General features: G+C 39.6%; 1 protein-coding gene across 1 annotated transcript; it reads left to right on the plus strand.

The window, feature by feature from the left end:
* Positions 1–2,167: 2,167 nt before the first annotated feature.
* Positions 2,168–18,164, plus strand: prpf40a (PRP40 pre-mRNA processing factor 40 homolog A). The gene is made up of 27 exons (XM_075479762.1): positions 2,168–2,224; positions 3,965–4,045; positions 4,163–4,306; positions 5,187–5,270; positions 5,831–5,849; positions 5,951–5,970; positions 6,107–6,148; positions 6,270–6,380; positions 7,445–7,565; positions 7,854–7,878; positions 8,024–8,239; positions 10,499–10,604; positions 11,708–11,772; positions 11,865–12,029; positions 13,055–13,163; positions 13,265–13,415; positions 13,577–13,710; positions 13,848–13,962; positions 14,290–14,381; positions 14,492–14,608; positions 16,012–16,149; positions 16,275–16,370; positions 16,460–16,546; positions 16,661–16,751; positions 16,850–16,911; positions 17,005–17,160; positions 17,313–18,164. The coding sequence occupies exons 1-27, from the start codon at positions 2,222–2,224 to the stop codon at positions 17,400–17,402; spliced, it is 2,640 nt and encodes an 879-aa protein (XP_075335877.1). The 5' UTR covers positions 2,168–2,221; the 3' UTR covers positions 17,403–18,164.
* The last annotated feature ends 63 nt before the right edge of the window (positions 18,165–18,227 follow it).

The following is an 18,227-nucleotide window of genomic DNA, read 5'->3' on the forward strand; positions in this document are numbered from 1 at the left end:
ATGGAATAGCTCTGCAGAAAGAGAAAAAACTAAACAGATGGTGGGGCTCCTTTATTCTTAGAGGGGGGGGGGGGACGAAAAGCTTCAAATGTAATACTGTGCTTTGTTGATAGTTAATGTGACCATGGTTGACAGGAAGCCAATTGTCAGATGAGGCCAGAGTGCCTGTGAGGCAGGTCAGCAGCATGCGGGACTCAAAGCTCACTGGGTAAAATTTCCAGAGGCAAACATTGACCACCTCATATATTGTGAATCAATAACACAAACAAGAACGAGGTGCAGGCAAACTGTGTTAGGGATAGAACATCAATTCACATAAGCATACTGTTTATACTGTAAATTTGGAGAGCAGGGATCTGTTGAGGAATGGTTTTAGCATCTGATCGGCATTAATCATCAAAAAGTAAATTAATGGCCGTGGCATCAATAAGAGCATTAATCCTAAGCCTTGAGCAGGATGTTTGATTAGGTTAAGACATTGTCTATCGATTCCTGTGAGGAAAATCTTTTTTCCCTTGTACTCTGCAGTGGGGTGCAGACACCACAGCTGGTGAATGGTCTCTGTTTTTGTCAGTCTATCTATCTATCTATCTATCTATCTATCTATCTATCTATCTATCTATCTATCTATCTATCTATCTATCTATCTATCTATCTATCTATCTATCTATCTATCTATCTATCTATCTATCTATCTATCTATCTATCTATCTCTTTACATGCACCAATTAATGGCTAATTCTATGTTTGTGTTTGATGCATCCTGCTTGACTGACTTCCATCGTTATGCACAAGCTCGATCCATCTCTGCTCCTCATTGTTGTCTCTTTTATTTATTTATTTTTTCGTTAAGAGAATGGATAGGGAATTCTCCCAGCCCTGTCAGGAAATGCATCAGAGTTTATTGCGGTCTGCTTCAAGCAAGAGCTCATCTGTCTCTCAGCTCTTTGTTGCATGCTTCACACCTCAATAGCACTCAAAATCCCAGGGACGACTGGGATTTAGCAATTTCACAAAGTGACACATACACAAGTTTTACATCATGTCAGTTTCTTTATCTTTTTTATTATTTTTTTCTTTTTTGCATTTTGAAAAGATTTCAATCCCATTTGATAGTGTCTGTAGTATCTCTGAACCTATTGACTCAAAAACAGGAGAGAAAGCAGCAAAAAAGGTCAGGACCACAGCCCTGTGAGTGGCTCAGAGTGAAATTGTAACCACTTTATAATTTCCAGTGTCATTTAAGCCCCTATAGAGCCAAGAGAGCTGTGTCACAGAAGCCAATAATTGGAAAATCCCAGCCAGTTCTCCAAATGATCCCCAATACACCAAGGTAATTTAGCTGCGCCTGAACACCAGCTACCCCCAGCTTCTGAAATAGTCACCTGTTGTGACATTTAAAATAAGCGGTGAGAAAGTCACCTGCTGTCGCAGTGTAAAATATAACCTCTCTATTTTCTTTATCACAAGTGAGGAACTTTAGGGCTTTACTTGAGAGGATTATCAAAGACAGAATGTAACAGAAATACATAATAAGAATAGTGCAGCTACGGTTATTGCTCCACAATGTGGTCACACCAGATACTGAAAGCAAAGGTTCACGTACATTTTCTATTTACAGATGATATTTGATTGCTTTCTTATGCAGATATATATGTAAAAAAAACTATACAATCCACAAGTAAAAAATACATTTTAAAATTAATTAATTAATTAAAAAACTGTACTCCTTATACTTCTGTTGATACACATGTCTGGAGTTTTTCCTTGAATATAAGTGTATTTAATTTCATTTATTTATTTATGTCCAAATCTAAAAGCAAAACTTTTGGGATTTGCTCATTTTATTCATCTTATTGTATTTTACAAAACTTATGAAGTCACTTTAGTAGCAGGCGTGATTTAATACTTTCATTTTGTCTGTGCATATATGTGAATTTAAGATGATAAGAAGGTAAACCTACAGTTTTTTTCTCGTGTTACACAGTAGCAGAAGCGTGCTTTTTTGTTTGTTTTACTGCAGTTGTTGCATGTGTTTTGGTGCATTGTATAGTCGCCCCTCTCCTTGCTTTGTTGCGCATTTGTGCGTATTTATAACGCAGACTGACGCGCCAGAATGTTTACCTTTGACCCAGCTACGATTGGACAGAGTTGAACCAATCGTTTTGCTCGTTGTTGAGAGGTGCTCTAGCTTCTTGGAGGTGCCTACCTTCTCTTCAACATGGTGAGTGCAGGCGCCCGAAATAATAGTTTATTAGCAATAATGTTTTGGGGAAAATTGTCACGAATTCTAATCGGGTAGTTTTTTTTTGCTTTAGTGGTTAAAAGCCGCCTCTTTGCCTTCATTATGGAGTAACATGTAGCGCGTCCTAGAACGCGGGTTAGCGTGCTGTGTTAGCATTGGGCTAACATAGCGGCAACACTCACCGTCATGGCAAAGACTATGACCTGGAAGTGATTCTTTATTGGAGAAACACTCTCAGAAATGATACGTACGTTGCGTTGTTTAAGTGTAACATTAGCAAGCACGTGTAACAGTATCCATAATTTTATTCCGGTAAATGCGTAATTCGCTTGCTTGGTAAACTCGTGTTACCATTTAACCGTTGTTACCCAGAGTTTAGACTGAGCCTGTGGTCATTCATTACGAACAGAAGAAGTGAACTAGAAGGCTTTCCCTAATTACGCTAAGAGGCTGGGGTTTTGATAATATTTGTGTTTTTTGTAGACATGGAATAAAGTCTGTTAATATTTATCCTATCTTGATCCATATTGATGTGCTTGTGCTATCGTTTTACTACAGGCTAAGTTACATCAATTCAAATGTGGTCGTAGGAGAAACCTATGAATGAATGAGATGGGACAGTTCTTAAACATGTGCATATACATAATCCTAAATGTCAACATTTGAAAATGTGAAAAACAAATGTACACTTGTGTCATGTTTTATGCAGCAAAAAATTAGATTATGTGATTTGGTCAGTCTGCTCGTTCATTATCATCATCATTATGTCTATAAGATGCAAGTTTCTTCTCCTTGAAACTAAATTGAATAATGTATTTGACTGTCTCTTAGCTCCTGTAATTCTTCTATTCGGCCAGATTGCTTTGAGATTTGTACTGAGCATTTTAAACTCTAAAGATAATTTCCGACAAAACCTTTTTTCCTTTATGTTTTACAGTATTAAAAGTAATAAATAATTTTGAACCTGAACAAAAGAGAAATAATGAATATTTCTGCTAGTTGTTACACTCGTGTATCGGTATGTATGGGTATTTGCACTATATAGACTTGCAGCTTCTTTGTTTGTTAATATCTACACTCAACAGCCATTTTATGAGGCACACTTGTCAAATCTAATACAATCTAGTGCAACAGACCCTCTGTTAATTACATCTTTATTTCATATTCTTGGTGTTGTCAAAAGATATTTTGTACTTTATTAGTGAATTTGTGATTATTGCTCAAATGGACCTTTACCCACCTACAATAACCACAAACGTAAGTAAAGGTATTTTGAGCGGAGTTTTAAGTTTTGGCAAACTTAAGTTCTAAGTTTTCCCATGAAATTATTTAAGGTTGTACACAGCTCTTTATAAGAAAATCCATGACATTAACTGGGACAGTGAGGTGAATTGGCTCCGAATGACTGGCTGCAGTTCATGCCTATGAGTTACACCAATGATTAAAGTTGTGATTTAATTTTTGTTATTATGGTGCAGCAGCAAACATTTTAAGTGTTGACATCAAATATTCATATCTGTTATTGTTCTTAGTTAATTGTTACCAATATGATGTTGACTGAAATTCACTGAAATATTGTTTTGAGAGCAAGGAATTTAACCACATCTTGAAAAACTAGGCACATATTTTTAAGAACTGGAAAGTTGGCTATCTGTGCTGAAGCACACTGGCAAATACCCATTGCACTAACTCTGTGGTTTTTATTGTTATTCATGCCAGTCTTCATCGGAGGCTAATAATGGCCCGAGCCAAGCGCCACCATATCCGGGTGTACCGCCATCAACAATACCTCCCCCATTTGTAAGTCACTGGTACATACTTTCATGACAATTCACTGTTGACTTATTGTTCCCAGCCATATTTTATACAATTCAAAATTATTATTTTTTTTATGTATCTCTCTTTTCTTTTGAATAGATGGGACCACCGGGAATACCACCTCACTTCCCTCCCATCGGAATGCCCCCTATGGCACAACGACCTCCCAGCATGACTCCAATGCCTCCTGGAATAATTCCTCCTGGCATAATGCCCCCAATGGCGACACCACAAATGGGACAGGTGTGTATGTTAGAAGTTCTCAGATCAGTTTATTTTTTTATTTTTTTATCCTGTTAGGCCTCATGACCAAACTGCCTGTGATTGTGCTTCTATGTTGTATTAAAAAAAGGGAGCAGCGTTAGAAAAAAGAGTGGAACCAGTGTTGCAGTGGCTAAATCTGGCAGCATCAACGAATGACAGATGTACAAACTTCTGCAGTAGCCAGACCAATTTTCTGGTTGTAGCCTGTATAGATTTGTGTACTCGTGATCTTCCTGTTCAAATACATTAGTGACATTACAGATGTATTTTGTAATACCCCAAAGAAAGGTAGTAGCAAGTCTTATAAAGCTCAGTGTCTCTCAAATAGATGTAAACTGAAGAAAGTCTTTTTTTTTTTTTTTTGGCTGAATTAATGCTGAGACAGTCACATTCCTCTTAATAATAATAATTTATTTATTCAGCAAATAAGAGTCCCATTCGACAAGTATATGTATCTTTATGGCAGACACTTTTATCCAAACCGACTTACACTCATATCCCAGGTAGGCAGGTACGTGAGGTAGTACCTTTCATTCTCGGGGGGTCAGGATTTGACCCCCAGTCACCCACATGAAAGGCGGCAATCTTACCACTACACTATCCAGTTACTATGTGAAACTAGTGTGATTGCAACAACACAAGTCTGAAAAAGTGATGACTGGATGTAGTTCAGTGTGTTAGTTGCTGCATAGATTACAAGCTGTGGCATCGCACCCTTAAATAAGTACCCCCACACCTCCTTTTTACACACAGTCTTCTTCACAGACAGTCACCCTTTCTCACACTGTCATAATGCTTCTGCCTCCACTAAGTAATATGGAAATGTAAGATGAATATTTCATGATGCTTCTTTTATTAGATGCCAGGCATGATGCCACACATGATGCCAGGGATGATGATGCCCCCTCGCATGCCAGCTGCGAATGTACAACCAACGGGACCGGTAACTCTCAGCACTGTTTATTTATTTTTCATCTCGGCTTCACACTTCTTGAAAATACCCCGCAATCTGTTCAATGCTAACTGAAGCATTTGCACATTCACATGTCTGTTCTATTGGTAATGAATTGATATTTATATTTTACATTTAAAAATAAATATATATATATATATATATAACATCTGTGTGGACTGTGCCACTTTTGTTGTTGGTGTTTTTGGCTTTGGTTCAGCTGTGAATCACTTTGAATGGGCAAAAACACTTGATCCTCCTTTTTTTTTTTTCTTTTTTTTTTCTTTTTGAGTTGTGAGCGAGGTATGCAAATGAGTATAATTAAACATTTTTTGTGCCAACATCCAGATGGGTTTAGAGATCATAAGACACACTTAGGCAGTACAAGTCTATTTTTGTTTTCGTTTTGGAGGGTATGATGTTATGTCCTAAATTGGAAATGTTTGTTAGTCACAGTCTGTGGAGTCTCTTCTTTTCTCTTTCTATGGTGGATATGTTCTCTTGTGTTAACTGTTTGCATAAGTCACTAATGAGATGGTCTTTTTCCACAGCCTGGTGTTGACTCTACAGGTAAGATCCTTGATTACCATCTTCTGCAAGTCATTTTCTCTCTTATTTTGTGATCATCACGAGTACAGGTCCTGAGTGATTTTTGTCTTTTATCCTAACAGCTGCAGCACCTGGAACATCTGTAAGTAGATCATGGTTTTCTTCATATGCAGTAATGGCAAGATTACAAAATTTGACAGTGTTGACTTTCATTTCCACGAGTCATTTGGCTTCTGCCTTCAAAGTCTGTCTGCTTTTCATTTCTTTTTTCCCTGCAGAGTACTACAAATGGATCCCCACAAGAAGAGCAGCCAAAGAAGGTGTGTGCACATTTAACGAGTTGACAGTTTTAAGTGGGAACTTTCAAACCAGATTCAAAATAAAGTGGTTTAACACTGGAAAGGCTAATTCACAATGTCTGTTGTTTTTCCTTTGCCTCAGAAGTCCCTGTGGACAGAGCACAAATCACTGGATGGGAAGACCTATTATTACAATACAGAGACGAAGCAATCCACATGGGAGAAACCAGATGATCTTAAATCTCCTGCAGAGGTATAAACCATTATTACTTGCATAACACGCTTGATATCTGGTGAAGGGAATGCAAGGAAGTATCTGTTTTTAAATTTAAATGTTCATATACATTTGCACAAAAAAATAAATGTAATAAAATGCCTTAGATTCCAATTACAATAAGATAAATTGTATATTAAGGGTGTCAACCAATATGAATCTGAACCCATTTTTCATTACATCGGTGCACAGACACCTGGATCAAACAAAAGGTACTGAGAGATTTATTTTTGAGCATCGAAGTAAGACCTAAGAGTTGGTTGTCACCATTTCCACGGCTCGTCATACCATTTAAAAGTCGCACCTCCTTGTCAAAGACTTTTTCTAATCACAACTCAGCCTCTTCAAGGTCAAAGGAAGTCACAGCATATATATCCGATTTATTGCTTAAGATTTATGTTCTACATTAGGCACAAGTTAAAATTTGTATCGGACTCCATCGACTCAAACCATTCTGTTTGAAAATGTATCATCCATAATACTGGATCTACTCCATCTATCTAGATAACATATCAAAATGTCTTATAAAAGAGAGATAACAAACTCTTAAAGGTGGGGTATGAGATCTTGGAAAAACGGTTCCTGCTAGCTATATTTTTGAAAATACACAACCTTGCCTCTCCCTTCAGCCCACCCCTCGAAACCACGCCTTCAAAACACATGAACGAGTCAGGAGTCTGTGAACTGCAGGGGGAGGGGTGAGGGGGGCTGACGGTTGATTGGCATGTCAGAATCCAATAGAAGTAACTCTCATCATTACTTCTATTGGTCAGACATTTCCTCTTGCTACACCCTCTACAATGGACTAAAAGATTAATTTTTTTTTTTTTTTCAAACGTTCTATTTTAGTAGGTGCAATGGGGTCGTGAGGAGGTTTTCAGACAATATGATAAAAAATGCTCCAGAAAACATCTCATACCCCACCTTTAATGCAAAAACATTATTAATTTGAGGAAAAATAGTATATTTTGTTCCTTATGTTATGCTATGTGCAGTAAATCCCAGCTGAATTGCTTTCCCTTTGTTTTTTTCACTCTTTTTAGCAAATGCTGTCTAAATGTCCCTGGAAGGAGTACAAGTCAGACACAGGGAAGCCTTATTACTACAACTCTCAGACAAAGGAGTCTAGATGGACCAAACCCAAAGACCTGGAGGATCTGGAAGGTAAACAAAAACCTGCTGTCTCGTGATCTCCAGCTGGTGTGTGAGAAAGGGACTGGTGTTCCACACTGAGCCATGCATGATACTTTAACAGCACAATGATTGCCAGTCTGCTGGCATGTTCAGCAAATGACAACATGCATGAATGGGTTTCGGAATCACTCCTCTCCAAACACCAGAAGCACATGTTGGTTCTTTGAGTGCATTGATCTCTGCGCTGGCCTCTTGGCTGCAGTCTGCTTCGGTATGAAAGCATCAACCCTGACAATGTTCTCTTTATGTCTATTTCAGCTATGATCAAAGCAGAGGAGAATGGGTAAGAGTTTCTGTTTTGCCCTCTGTTACTCTGCACAGCTCCACCTTTAATTATGAGCCAGTACATTTGAATTTAATACAACTTATGTTGTCCTGGTATTCATATGATCAAGAGGCGTGGCTTTATCTTCACGGTTTGATTTCAGAACGGCAGAGACAGCTGCCCCAGGAACCACTGCAGCTCCTACCGTGCAAATAGATAATACAGCCACTATGGTGACCGTGATGGAGGTGGAAACTGCAGCAGCAGTCTCAGAGGAACAACAGTCCCAGGCGACGGTGCATCAAACAGCTGAGGTCAAGATGGCAGATGCACCTGTGGTGTCCTCCGAGAGCTCAGTCGTCACAGAGAGCACACCCAGGTAAACAACTATAGGCTCTATTTTTAAAGGGAAAGTTCACCCCAGAGTCAAATAGACAATCTTTTTCAGCTGGCCTACCATTCATCCACTTAGATAGTTTTGGCATGCGCTGCAGAGTTTTAGATATATTGACAGTGGAGATGTGTCTTTTCTCTACTAAGAAATAAATGCATTTGAAAAACTCCACAGCAATGTCAAAAAAAAATCCACAAAGCACGTTGTGATCATCCTCACATATAAGATGTGTTTTCTTACTTCTAAGGAAGAGCTTTAACTTCTCACTGTACAGAGGGAATCATACGTCTTCTCATGACATAAGGCTTGTGGCATGTTGCTGATTGGACAGCAACGTTGAGTCTTACTCAGCTGAGCTGAGCATTAGTTACGAGTACCAAATTACCAGTCCTAATAAGATTGAGTTGAGAAGTTTCCCAACACACATTTGGCCATTTGGTCCTGCATGTCTTTGTCACTATTTCCAGTTAATTTTGAGTTTGTGGAAGGGGGTGGAAGCATACAGAACCCCTGAACTGATGGTACACTGACCCCACCACCAATATTCAACACTGTCAGCCAACCTGGCTCTGGTAGCTCTGGGTTAGCTGCAGCAGTAGCACTCACCATTCAGTCGATGGGTTTTATTGTCTGCTGTGCTGTTTGATATTGCTACTTTGTGGAAATACTTTTTTTTTGGCCAACTTTAGCAGCCCAGGCAAGATAGACATAATTAGCCTTTAGATTCAGTCACAAAGCATAATGAGCATATTAAGGATTCCCTCTGCACAGGGATACAGATGGCACTTTTAGGTTGTTTGACAGAAAATAGTTCTCATTTCTGACAGAATTTGCTGTTGCGCTTTTCAAATGTATTTTTTTTTTTATGCTTTGTGCTCCACAAACTTAGAACCTTCCAGTTCCATTATACAGGTATTTGAAAGAAGGCTCATATATCCACACTGCAGCAGTTCACACTAACAGAGTCTCAAAAGATAAGTAGCAATATAGGCCCGGGGGGGTATTCTGTATTTGATTTGAGGGCAAACTTTCCCTTCAATGGAGCAGCAAGGGCAAGGTGCAGTGACTTTAGCTATTTTTAAGCACACTTGTTATTATGGACCATTGTGACGTACACACAGTGCAGAAATGCTAACTGTACTGGAATATAAATCATTAGGTGAGATGATTTATGAATCCACTGTTAGCTATTCACATTACCAACCTCATTGGTCTGAAGCAGCTTTGCCAATCAGAGTGATGCACTGCGGCAACAGTTCGATAAATGGAAAGGGCCTCCAACAGGAAATTATAGTTTCAGCTCCAGAGCAGAGGAGAGGGACTATGCGTTTTTTTTTTTTTTATTATTTAACTCGTGCAATAATGTTTGAAATAAATAAATAAAAACGTTTGAAATCTTTTCTATGACTGCATCACTTGAAGCTATTTCAGTTTCATATCTACTGTCAAGTCCTCTCACATCACAAACGGGCACATCTTATTGTAACATGTGAATCAGCAGCATTTACGTCATAATCCATTACAAGAGTAAAACATGAAATTCTACTTTTTGCCAACAAAAAAAGTTGGAAAGGAGCCAATGTTTTTTATTTATTTATTTGTTTATTTTTTCTTCTTTTCCCTTAAGACAACAGAATGCTAGCAGACCAGTCAAAATAGTTCAGTACAGTTATTTTGTACCAGCTTTGTGGGATGGAGGTGAGCAGTTGTACTTAATGGGACTGTTTGATTTATCTACATAATTATTTGTCCTGCTGCTTAAAGATGGCTGCTAGGATTTAATTGGCAGTCAGGTCATTCAGTGTAGCATGACTATTGATTTAAGACTGTTGAAGTCGGTTACAATCATTTATTGATGGTATAAGACGGTACAGTATCTTTAATTTAAATGCTTTTTTTTTTTAATTCAGGGAGTATTTCAAAGGACTTTTAAAACAAATATTGCGGTAGTACTACAAACAGATGGCTGTTAGAGGTTTTTAGAAGTCAGTCCTCACTGGAACGTCTGAAACACATTTACAATTAAAACACCAAGGACTCACTTCGTCTAATTGAGCCTCCCACTCTCATTCCACCTGCACAAAGCTAATCTAAAAGCACACATTTAAGTTTTTGGTGCTTGTTGACAAGAACATTTACTTTAGTGTATTAAATGTCACTGTGCGGGATGAATGCTTTGTGTCTGCAGTCCTTTACAGAAACGCAGCTAAGTTATTCCTGTTGCTTTTTTTTTTGTGCTCGCAGTGTTGAAGTCACAAAAGAAGAGCCGCCGGAAATTCAGAAGAAAACGTACAAATGGAACACAAAAGAGGAGGCCAAGCAGGCGTTCAAAGAGCTGCTGAAGGAGAAGGTAAGTCAGACTGTCACTGTGTAGATAAACCATTGACCTCGTGCTTTTAACAGATGGATTATACTGCTGTGGTTTTTTGCTCGTGTCTGTATTTGAGACACTTTTTTTTGGTCAGATTATCAGATTAATTTTTAAGAGTGGCGTTAGAAAGGCAGTAAAGGTGCCTTTTTAATCCTATTTTTGCACAAGTCACAAATGTCAACAAAGACGGTCTCATGTTTTTTATAAAAAGAAAGCCCCAAAAAGGGTTGAGTTACAGCATATATATATATATATATATATATATAAAAATGTGTGTGTACATCCATCCAAGCTGCTTTGCTGTTGGACTTGTCATGTTGATTGTGTGGAACACAAGTGACGTGTAAAATATGGGAGCTCCGTTTTTGGGGACACTTTAACCTCCTCAGTACTCTGCTAATGTTAATGCGCGTGTCACCGCATCCTTTGCATTCAAATCGTGATCTATTCCCCCTCCCCACTCTTCAGCTCTTGGGAGGTCTGTTGTGTTGAGCTTCACCTCCTGTTGCTGTGGATGTGTTTGGTTTAAAGGCGACTGAGCACCACCTACCTCGAGTGCTGCTATATTTAGGCGCATTTTAATTTTGTGCACAAAGCTCTCCTCTGAGATTGCTTGCCATTTCCTTCAAGATCTTAATGGCTCTGTCTTTATGATTAGCTTTATTAGATCACAGGCACGGGGCAGACTGGGATTAAGACAGTGAGAGAAAGTGGCATGCCTCAGTGAGTTAGAATAACTGTGACAACTGACAAGGCAGAGGCGCGCCGCAGAATCTGTTCATAATGGATGAAGGAGCCACTCTCTGGGAGAGGCAAGTGGCAGGAAGGGCGCTTATATAACTCTTTAGTGGCACTTCTTGAATTATTGCCACTCCACACACTTAATCCAGCATCTTTTAGTAATATAGAAAATGTGTTGACTTTGACTTTGTTCCTTCTTGTGTTTCTTCCTACAAAAACAAAAAAAAACAATAAAGCAGCCCACTTTCTTTCAGCCATCGTTTGAACGTGTGGGAAATGTCTTATGAACACGAGGGCATTTTGTTTACTCCATCACGTTGTGTCATTCTCTGAATTTTTAGGGTGTGTCATCAAACTCCTCTTGGGAGCAGGCCATGAAGTTGATCATCAACGATCCTCGCTACAGGTGAAGTCTTCTCAGGGGATTTTGCGTTTTGCAGTTGTAGGTGAGAACAAAGCCCATCTCTGACCTCGTGCTCTTCGTGTTTTCATCAACAGTGCGCTTCCTAAACTGAGCGAAAAGAAGCAGGCGTTCAATGCCTACAAAGTGCAAACGGAGAAGGAGGAAAAAGAGGAGGCGAGAATTAAATACAAGGAGTCCAAAGAGACTTTTCAGCGATTCTTGGAGAACCATGACAAGATGACGTCTACTACTAGATACAAGTAGGTGCCACTGTGATCTTGCAATGACTGCGTGTTTATCAGGAGATGGATTTGTGTTACTCTGAACTGTCGATTTGATTATGCAGAATGGATCGATGAAAGGTCATCTATGGCTTCTGCACTTCATCATGCAAGCCAAGCCCTGTTAGGCTCCACTTAACCTGCTCTGACCCAATAGCTCTGTTAAGTCTGTTGTTGCTGAATGGGATTTCACTGAAACGCAGAAAATTTTTATTGTTTAGAGTTTTTATGACCTCTTATAAATGCAACCCATCTACAAACTTTGTGCCCTCTTTTACTGTGGTCCTTACTATTACCAATACCCTTGAAACTTTTCATTTTTCATTTATTTGTGTAGAAATGTATGATATAAATCCAGAGTAATGAAGTTTGCCGAGTTTATTTATTTATTTTTTACCCGTAACCATGCAGCACGGATTTCTGCTTTATTGGTTGATAATATTTTCAGCGTTATCTTTATGGCCATTTGTGCTGCATGTAACATCCAGTTCTTTGGTTGAGCATACGGCTGAAAGTCACCATGACAGACGATCGACTGGTGACCTTGACAACGAGCCAGTTTCAGAGTTCTGTTGGCACCGACTTGCAATCTGTGATGACACACAACAGGCAGTTGGAGAAGGATGGCAGGGTTTTCTGATGTTGTGTGCGTCTCCTTACATTTACCGTATTTCACCACAACTAATCCCAGCCACCGGCTCTCTCAACATTAAGGTTCTAACATCAGTCGAGGGGATGTCTTCTCTACTTGGAAAACTGCTGTTTTTATAAGCTAAACTGTACTTTTTTCTTTTCTTTTTTTTTTTTTTTTGTTTTAATGACCATTTCGGGAGATTTATTTTTAATTCTCCTAAAGTGTGATCGTGATTGCAGCAGCAACCAATGTGTTAAAGGTAAATTTGGCCTGTGAAATGCTGCCCTCATGTGGGTTATTGTGTGAAAATATTCCAAACGTGTGTATCTGTGTGTGTGTGTATCTGTGTGTGTGTGTACTTTCAAACCAGGAAAGCAGAGCAGATGTTTAGTGAGCTCGAAGTGTGGAGTTGTGTTCCTGAGAGAGATAGACTGGAGATCTATGAAGATGTGTTGTTCTACCTCGCTAAAAAAGAGAAGGTAAGGCTTTCTTTCACATAAAATGGTTTTAATTGCAACATAATCATTATAACAATGCCACTCTGGTGCAATTAACCCCTGGTTTTTCATTTCTACCCCAGGAGCAAGCCAAGCAACTGAGAAAGAGGAACTGGGAAGCTCTGAAGAACATTTTGGACAACATGGCCAATGTCACGTACCGCACCACCTGGTCTGAGGCCCAGCAGTACCTGCTGGACAACCCTACCTTTGCAGAAGATGAGGAGCTGCAGAGTATGAGATCTAAAATTCATGTCTTTGTTTGTGTATAATTGCTTTGAAAGTGAGCGGACCGTTTTTAGCCTCAACAGTGCTGCGAGAGCCACAGGTCCACATCTGTCAACATGGGTAAAAGACACGGTCTCCCTATTGATTGCGATGTTGTGTTCTGACAGATATGGACAAAGAGGATGCCCTCATTTGTTTTGAGGAGCACATCCGGGCTCTGGAGAAGGAGGAAGAAGAGGAGAAACAGAAGACTCTGCTCAGGGAGAGAAGACGACAGCGCAAGAACAGAGAGGCCTTCCAGGTGAGGACAAATTATGTGTTTCACACGATGACATCATGTCCTGCACTAATCTTTCTCTCTCACGTGTAATCATTTTCAATTTTGTTTGACAGTTGCTGGCCTGACTTCCTATTTTCATATTTGTTATTTTTTTTCAGAAATTTCTGGACGAGCTCCACGACCACGGCCAGCTTCACTCCATGTCTGCTTGGATGGAGATGTACCCGACCCTCAGCTCAGACATGCGCTTTGCCAACATGCTGGGCCAGCCTGGTAAGACAGCAGGGCACAACAGCGCACGTGGCTGCACATGTCTGCAATGAGCACAGTGCTCTGAGGCACGTGGATGTGTCAGGCAGACACCAGCCCATGACGTGAAGTCAGAAATGAAATATACACAGCTAAAGATAAATGCTGTATGAACCCGAGTTCTCCTGCTCTATTTGTGTTGAATTATTTCTTTTGGCCTCATTCATTTTAGATTAATTTCCCAATTTCCTTGTTTATAGTTTCAAAGTCATCCAGCAAATATGAAGAGCTGTATTTGTTGTATGTAGCTATATTTAGACTTGTTCTAATTTAAATGTGTCCACTCTGCAGGTTCAACTCCTTTGGACCTTTTCAAATTCTATGTGGAAGACTTGAAAGCTCGTTACCATGATGAGAAAAGAATAATCAAAGATATTCTCAAGGTAAGATTGTGACCAGAGTATATTTGTTTGGCTTGTTGGTGGTCGTACATTTCCACTGTTTACATGAATACAAGCTGTTATTCAGTCTCCACTTGTCTCTCCTTTCCCAGGACAAAGGATTCCTGGTTGAAGTCAACACGAGCTTTGATGATTTTGGGTCGGTCATCAGCTCAGACAAGAGAGCGACCACACTGGATGCAGGAAATATAAAGTTGGCCTTCAACAGTGTAAGACTGCTGCTTTGCACATTCACCTTTCAAGCTTTCACGTTGTTTCAAGCTTCTTAAAGAGCTCTTTAAGGGCTTTAACTGACTGACATAAAAGTTTTAGGTGATTCGTCGATGCCTTTACTGAAATGACAGCTGTAAAACAGCTTCTTCTTCTTCTTCTTGAAGAACTCCTGAATTTAATTATTTTGGCATCATAGAGCTTAATGATGAGCCTTAGCTCATTATCAGCCATCAGGTGTGAAACTACATCTTTTTTTTTTTCTGCTTGCGTCGCTTTTGGCCACATCGGGTAGCTACTTTATGGAAAAATACTCTAAATTACAGTTTAAGTTACTCGTTCATCACCAAACGGAGACTAATGGGCATTATTGGGGTTTGGCTGCACAGGATTCCTCTGGCGTGTGAAGAGACTGAAAACAAAACCGAACTGCATATAGATGAAAATGTTGTCCCATAATCAGTGGATATGTATTGATCTTGACTGATTTTTAGTTTCTATAGTCAGTAAGTGGATTTAAAAAAAAAAAAAAAAAAAAAAAAAAAAAAATCAGATAATGGAGGGAAAATGCCCGACAGTTTCTGAGGTGGCCTTTTTCCATTACACGGTACAGTGAAATTCTACTCGGCACGTGTGTTCCCTGCCTAATTTTCCATGATGGACAGTATCGCGTCGACGGATCAGCACTTTATCCTCACAGGGTGTGTTACGCTGTTGCAACAAAGACACAACTTCCCCTGTGTGTGTGTGTGTGTGTGTGTGTGTGTGTGTGTGTGTGTGTGTGTGTGTGTGTGTGTGTGTGTGTGTGTGTGTGTGTGTGTGTGTGTGTGTGTGTGTGTGTGTTTATTTAATCGAATTGATTCAGGAGACGCTTTGATCCAAAGCGACTTTCGAGTGAGGAGTTTATCAGACTGAACGCCTTTAGTTCAGAAGGGTTTGAGTGTTTTATTTTTTTTTGCGTATGACGATAACAGCTGAGTGCTACAGAGCACAACTTCTGTCGGTGGAGAAGAATGGGTTGATCGGTAAATTTATATTTGTGACCAAAATAAAAAATACATGCTCATGTATCCATTTATCATCTATAGAATGTAGGATATGTGCACAAAAATGAGTTATCTGTATTTTATGTTGAGTATTTGGTGTATTAGTTTAAAACAAGTGAAATCTATGCATGTGCTGCTGCACCAGTCTGTAGTGTTGTCATGGCACCATATGATAACGGCTTAGTCCCTCTGCAGATGAAGTACTAAAAGAAGTATCATTTGATGCCATAAATAAATAAAATATCACATCGTACGCTTAAATTTGAAACTTCAGCCGCGACTCTTGAGCAGCATTTATGTTGTTTCTGCGGTTTGTACTTGCCATGCGACTCAGTTTGCGACCTCTTTCTGAACAGTTACTGGAAAAGGCTGAGGCCAGAGAGAGGGAACGAGAGAAGGAGGAGGCCCGGAAGATGAAAAGGAAAGAAGCAGCTTTCAAGAATATGCTGAAGCAGGCCACGCCGCCGCTGGAGCCGGAGACTGCGTGGGAGGGAGTATGTATCAGCGCAGATCCAACTCGTGCTTTCACAGCACCAGCTTTTTTCCATTGAAATCCCCCTCTCATTCATTTCTAATTGTGCTAAATGTTTTTGCGATGGCTGACGTTTGACTATTTCAGGTCAGAGAGAGATTCCTAAAAGAACCCGCCTTTGAAGATGTGACGCTGGAGTCGGAGAGGAAAAGAATATTCAAAGATTTCATGCACGTCTTAGAGGTAAGGCTGTCGTGACAATGGGATGGTCGGTTTATAAATCTAGATGATGATGATGATGTTTAACGTTATCATTATTTTTTTTATTATAGCATGAATGCCAGCATCACCACTCAAAGACAAAGAAGCACTCAAAGAAGTCCAAGAAGCACCACAGGAAACGATCCCGCTCTCGATCAGTCAGTGCTTTTAGAAGAATAAACAGCGGGCACATTTTTTTTTTTGCCGTATTTGACATTTATTGTCTATTAAACCTGCCAATCTCTTGTTATCCCTTCTCTCTATTGTGACAGGGTTCGGAGTCTGAGGACGAGGAGTACCATAAGAAGAAGAAGAGGTCACAGTCCAAATCTCCCTCCGAACGCTCGTCTAGTGGAGAGTCCGGTGAGGGGTTTTTCCACTGCTTAGTCGGTCGATCGATCACTTTATGGAAAAGGTGCGGCACTATTTGATATTTACTGACATTTTCCGTCTGAAATCAGAGAGAAGCTATAAGAAGTCCAAGAAGCACAAGAAGAAGGGCAAGAAAAGACGCCACAAGTCTGTAAGTGCACAGAGTTTGCGTGATGTGTGCCGAGCATAATGAGATCGTGCAGAGGTTACTGGATAGTGCACTGATTACGGCTATGACAAACAGGCATCACCGGATTCTGACAACGAGAAGAAAGGACGGGAGCGCGATGGGAAGCGTGAAAAGGACATAGAGAAGGATAAAGAGAATGACAAATCTCGGGGCAAATCTCGTTCAGAGTCCAAGCAGAAATCTCCTAAAAGAAAAGCAGCCAAAGAGGAGGTGAATATCTCTTTTTCTTTAATACCTTTTTATATAGGTGTTAATGAGTATTTGTAATTGAGCGAGGTACAATTGGGGGAGAAGGACATGAAAGCAGATAAATCTTCATTATGCATCTAACTACATTTCTGGGTGTGTGTGCTTGTGACCAGGGTGGCTGGGATACGTCAGGCAGTGAGCTGAGCGAAGGAGAGCTGGAGAAAAGAAGAAGAACTTTGCTGGAACAGCTGGATGCGCCTTGATCATACCTCTGCTACTCTTTTCTTCTACCTGTACATTTCTACAAACGTGCATTCCCTGCAAGCTAATTTGACTGTGTTTGGTCGCCTTTCATGGACTGAGAAAACCTCTCTCACTAGTATTTTGGAGACTATACTAAACTCTTCGTTCATGCTTATTTTGTGACTAATTTGATATCGGGGAAACTGATCAGCTGGTTAATGTCCAGCTGCGGTTAGCTCCAAATATTTTCTTTAGTTGGCTGTAGTTGTACATGTTTTCCATTGCCAATAGTTTTTATTTTCAATTGAAAGCATATCTTGTTGTCACTTGGACTCTTTGCAAGAATCATTTGATGTAACTTCAACACAGTTGCATCCTAAAGGAAAGAATAAAAAGGGTTTTAATTGGTAAGTTTGGGGGTTTTTGAAATGGATACACACTAGTTAAAAGTAAAAAATAAACTATAAAAAAAATAAAATCATTTTTTCAATGGATAATGTGTGATAAGTCAATGGAAACGGTTGTTTTTTTACTTGTTTTTGTAATTTCTTAATATTTGACAGGTTATATCCAGCCAAACCCGTCCAAAGTTTCATTGCCTTTATGTGTCCTTAAGAATCTCACCATCAGATGACGCCGTTTTAACCAAATGTAAGAATAACCAGCAAAGCGTTTCAGATTCAAATAGATTGGCCTTTAGGGAGGACAGCTCATTGGTGGGGGATGTCATTGTATTTCCAGACGAATATCTCGCCAATAAATCAAGAGTCTCCGTGTCTGTCTGATAACTCTGTGGCTGATTGAATGGAAGGTGGTGTCATTTTAATATTAATATTAATGTGACA

Source organism: Odontesthes bonariensis, chromosome 12 (assembly GCF_027942865.1).
Source record: "Odontesthes bonariensis isolate fOdoBon6 chromosome 12, fOdoBon6.hap1, whole genome shotgun sequence".
Taxonomy (NCBI): Eukaryota; Metazoa; Chordata; class Actinopteri; order Atheriniformes; family Atherinopsidae; genus Odontesthes; species Odontesthes bonariensis.